We start from the raw sequence: 3,457 nt of genomic DNA on the forward strand, positions 1-3,457 counted from the left end.
ATTTTCCTCTGCCTTTCAAAAAAAAAGTTCTCTCCCTTAATTTTCTTGTCACCTTTAATTTGTTATAGTTTGTGGGACATTTCTTGCCAAGTTGTTCATCATGTTTTTCCCATGTTTTCAAATGCAATCTATGTTGATCCAGGTGTTAAAGGGTAAACTTGGCTCTAGCCCACTGTCCTAATCCCATGTCTGGAACCCTGTAACGGTTCAGAAAATGTTAAACCCCTCCAAGCCCTCTAAAACACAAAATATGGAGCTGAAAAATCTTGGCCAACAGTTTGAATTTTAATTGAGTCATGCACAGTAGCTGTGTTTGAAATGGTTCATTCATTCATGGACTCACTGTTCTCTGTGTAGTGCATATTAGATAGTGAATTGTATAAGGAATTACCAAACACTAGAATTTTCTTCCTCCAGAAATACACAGGCCTTGCATTGTGGTATTCAGGAGTAAAATGTAGGGTAGCCTACATAGCATGTACACCATGGTGTACACTCAAATTTGCTGTGTGTTGTGGGTATTTTATAGTGCACTATAAAGTAGATGAAATTAACCACTGAGAATTCGAACACACCATGTAGTGTGCTATTTTCTTGAGTTCTCGACGGGGAACGGTTTCGAACACAGCCAGTGAGCGTAGTATTGGCTTTTATTTTGAAATCCGTCAGAGGAAGTGATGCTGTGGCTCGCGCCCGCTGTCTCTGCCGCTGTGAAGTTGTGTAGGAAGTTTACCTCTTAGGTTTGTCTGATGAGCTCAGTTCGTTTCAACAGTTGGACAGAGACATGAGCGGACAGACGGTCCCTGCGGACTTCTCGGGACACATGTTGGACCTGGACGAGGACGAAGACCTGGAGGTTTTCAGTAAGGTAAAGACACAAAAACAAGGCTCCGGACTCTCTTCACTTCCACTGACTTTCTTGCTACGTGGATTTGACTCTGGCACTGACACAGCAGCTTTAAGTTGAACATGTAGAGGGAAATGTGGTTTTGAAGTGTCCTGCAGTGTGTGCAGAAAGCAGAGAGCACACAGTGTCAGGCAGAGAGGGAGGAAATCAGATGTCCCCGATCAGCTGATGAGCCGACCTTAGGACCCAACTGTCCTGCTGCTCTGCTGTTAGCCTCTATAGGAAAAGTGACGCCAAAGTCTGTGCAGCTGTTGAAGAAGTTAATTCTCCCTGTGCTTGGCTACAAAACTTTGTTCTAGGTTAAAGTATGAATTTTTAATGCCCCCCTCCCCCCTAATTCGGCTTAGTTTTCAAACAAAAATGAACATCCAGTCCAGCAGACTTTTCACCCTCCGCCTTGGTTCACCTGTTGACCCTGCACATTTATTCCCACTTCACGTTTAATTATTCGCAGTTGTTTTTTTTTTTTTTTATTTTTTTTTTTAATAGAAGCCGAATTAAAAAAAATCCTTCTTTAGAATTCAGAAATGCCCAGAGTTGTGGTCTGTCAGTGATGGTTTCTGCACACAATGAGGCCATGTTTAATATTGGGACATCTCTGTATGCAGTTTGGTACTATGGTCTCTGCACACGAGAAAGGTGCAACTTATTCTTCTGACAGTGGCCTATGTATTAACCCTTTGAAACATGGATCAGCATCACTTGGGTTTTGCTGCTTTCAGACTCCTTTCACAACTATTCAGCCTGTGAACCCGAAACAAATTGGTGCCATTTTTTTCAAAAACATGGAAGAAAGGCAGTGAGCAACTTGGTAAGAAAAAAAAAGTTCCACACATTGGAAAAAATTAGGAAAATAGTAAATTTAGAAAATTGTTTTTAAAAAGCTGGGGAAAATGTCTAAGTGAGGGAATATATATATATATATATATATATATATATATATATATATATAATAATCATAGTGACATATTTAGAATTTATGTTACAAAAAATATCTAGCTATTTTTGTGGGCCATTTCTTCTTGCATGATTTCTAGCAACTTGGCCAGTTAGCTGTACCTCACCAAAAGGCAGACATGGTACAGTTAAAACTGATGTTTATTGATAATCAAATAAACATAATAAAAAGATCAAATGAATAGGGCTGTGCAATATGGAGAAAATCATATATCACAGTATTTGGATAAATTCAATATCAACATTGTGATAATATTCTAGGGTTGACTGTTGGTGCTCACAAAATATTAGATATAAGATTTTTGATAAATAATCATCAGTAATGTGGATTTGATGAATAAGTGGGTAAATGCAAATAATAGAGCAGCAAGACCAAAAGTTCATAAAATGATGTCACTTAACAGCCTTAAAGGCTTTCAGAAAAATGAAAAGCTTTCATTGCTATGATATCAGAAATCTAAGACGATATAGTTTGATATCATGATTTTGATAAAGTATTGATGTATTGCCCAGCACTAACAATGTATTTTAACCTCTTAAGACCTGGATCAACATGATTTTTCTTGTGTGAAAAGGCAACGAGCAGCTTGGCAATAAATGTCCCGAAAATTGCAAGAAATACCTAAAAGTTAAAGTAAAAGCTTGAAAATGTATTTTAAAAAGAGAGTAAGATTTAAAAATTAACAGAAAACTATATGGATAATTATTTTAACCATGTATTGGAAATTGTACATATTTTTTACTTTTTTTCCCCCAAAATTATTTGAGGTTTTTTTGGGTCATGTTCTTGTTTGTTTTTGTTTTTTACTCTTACTCTACTACTTTTTGCGCTTGTTTTAAGGTATGTTTGTTGTTTTTTTAAAAAATTATTTACTTCTGTTTTTTTGGGCCATGTCGTGTTAAGTTGCTTAATGTTTTCTACCCATGTTTTTGAACAAAGTAAAGCCAATGTGCTTACGTTTTAAGGGTTAATGGCTGCTTTGAATTATTAAATTCAATTCAAGTATTTAGACTACTATTTAGCCTAACAATGGTGATATTGTCTCATGTGTGAACATGGTGCAGAGATGTAGAAACAGGACAGGATCAGGGTGAAAATGGCTGTAGTCTGTGTTGTGCTCTCACTGAGTTTGTGCTGGCTTGACTTGGGTCAGAACATGAACACAAATCTGGAACAGAACTGCAGCTTTATTCTACTTAGTCACAAATCCACAGTCAGGCTCCTTGAGGCCACAGGGCCACGGTCCTTTTACTCTCAGTGGCCACATTATTAGGAATACCCAAAAATGAAACTTCAGTCTTTATCTACTCACCCTCATGCCGATGGAAATGGTTTGGGAGATGAGTGCAACGCCTTTTCCATGTGAACCTCCGTCAGTGTTTTGTGGACTATGAAACTTCACCTGACTTTCCATTAGCATGAGGGTGAGTCGATCATGACTGAAGTTTCATTTTTTGGGGTGAACTATCCCTGTAATCTTTTGGTAGCTTACTATTAATTTTGGTAGCTGACTTTTAATCACAATACTCAGCATTTCACTACACACTTTAAATCACAATAATATTATATAAATTTGTGACTTAAATATCCTG

General features: G+C 37.3%; 1 protein-coding gene across 1 annotated transcript in view; it reads left to right on the plus strand.

Moving 5' to 3' along the window:
* Positions 1-702: 702 nt before the first annotated feature.
* Positions 703-3,457, plus strand: part of LOC121960515 (sorting nexin-7-like) — a 51,780-nt gene continuing 49,025 nt past the window's right edge. Inside the window, 1 exon segment of the mRNA XM_042510254.1 lies at positions 703-868. Coding sequence (XP_042366188.1) covers positions 785-868 — 84 coding nt within the window. The 5' untranslated portion in view covers positions 703-784.

The sequence above is a fragment of the Plectropomus leopardus genome, chromosome 21 (genome assembly GCF_008729295.1).
Source record: "Plectropomus leopardus isolate mb chromosome 21, YSFRI_Pleo_2.0, whole genome shotgun sequence".
In the NCBI taxonomy this organism is placed as follows: Eukaryota; Metazoa; Chordata; class Actinopteri; order Perciformes; family Serranidae; genus Plectropomus; species Plectropomus leopardus.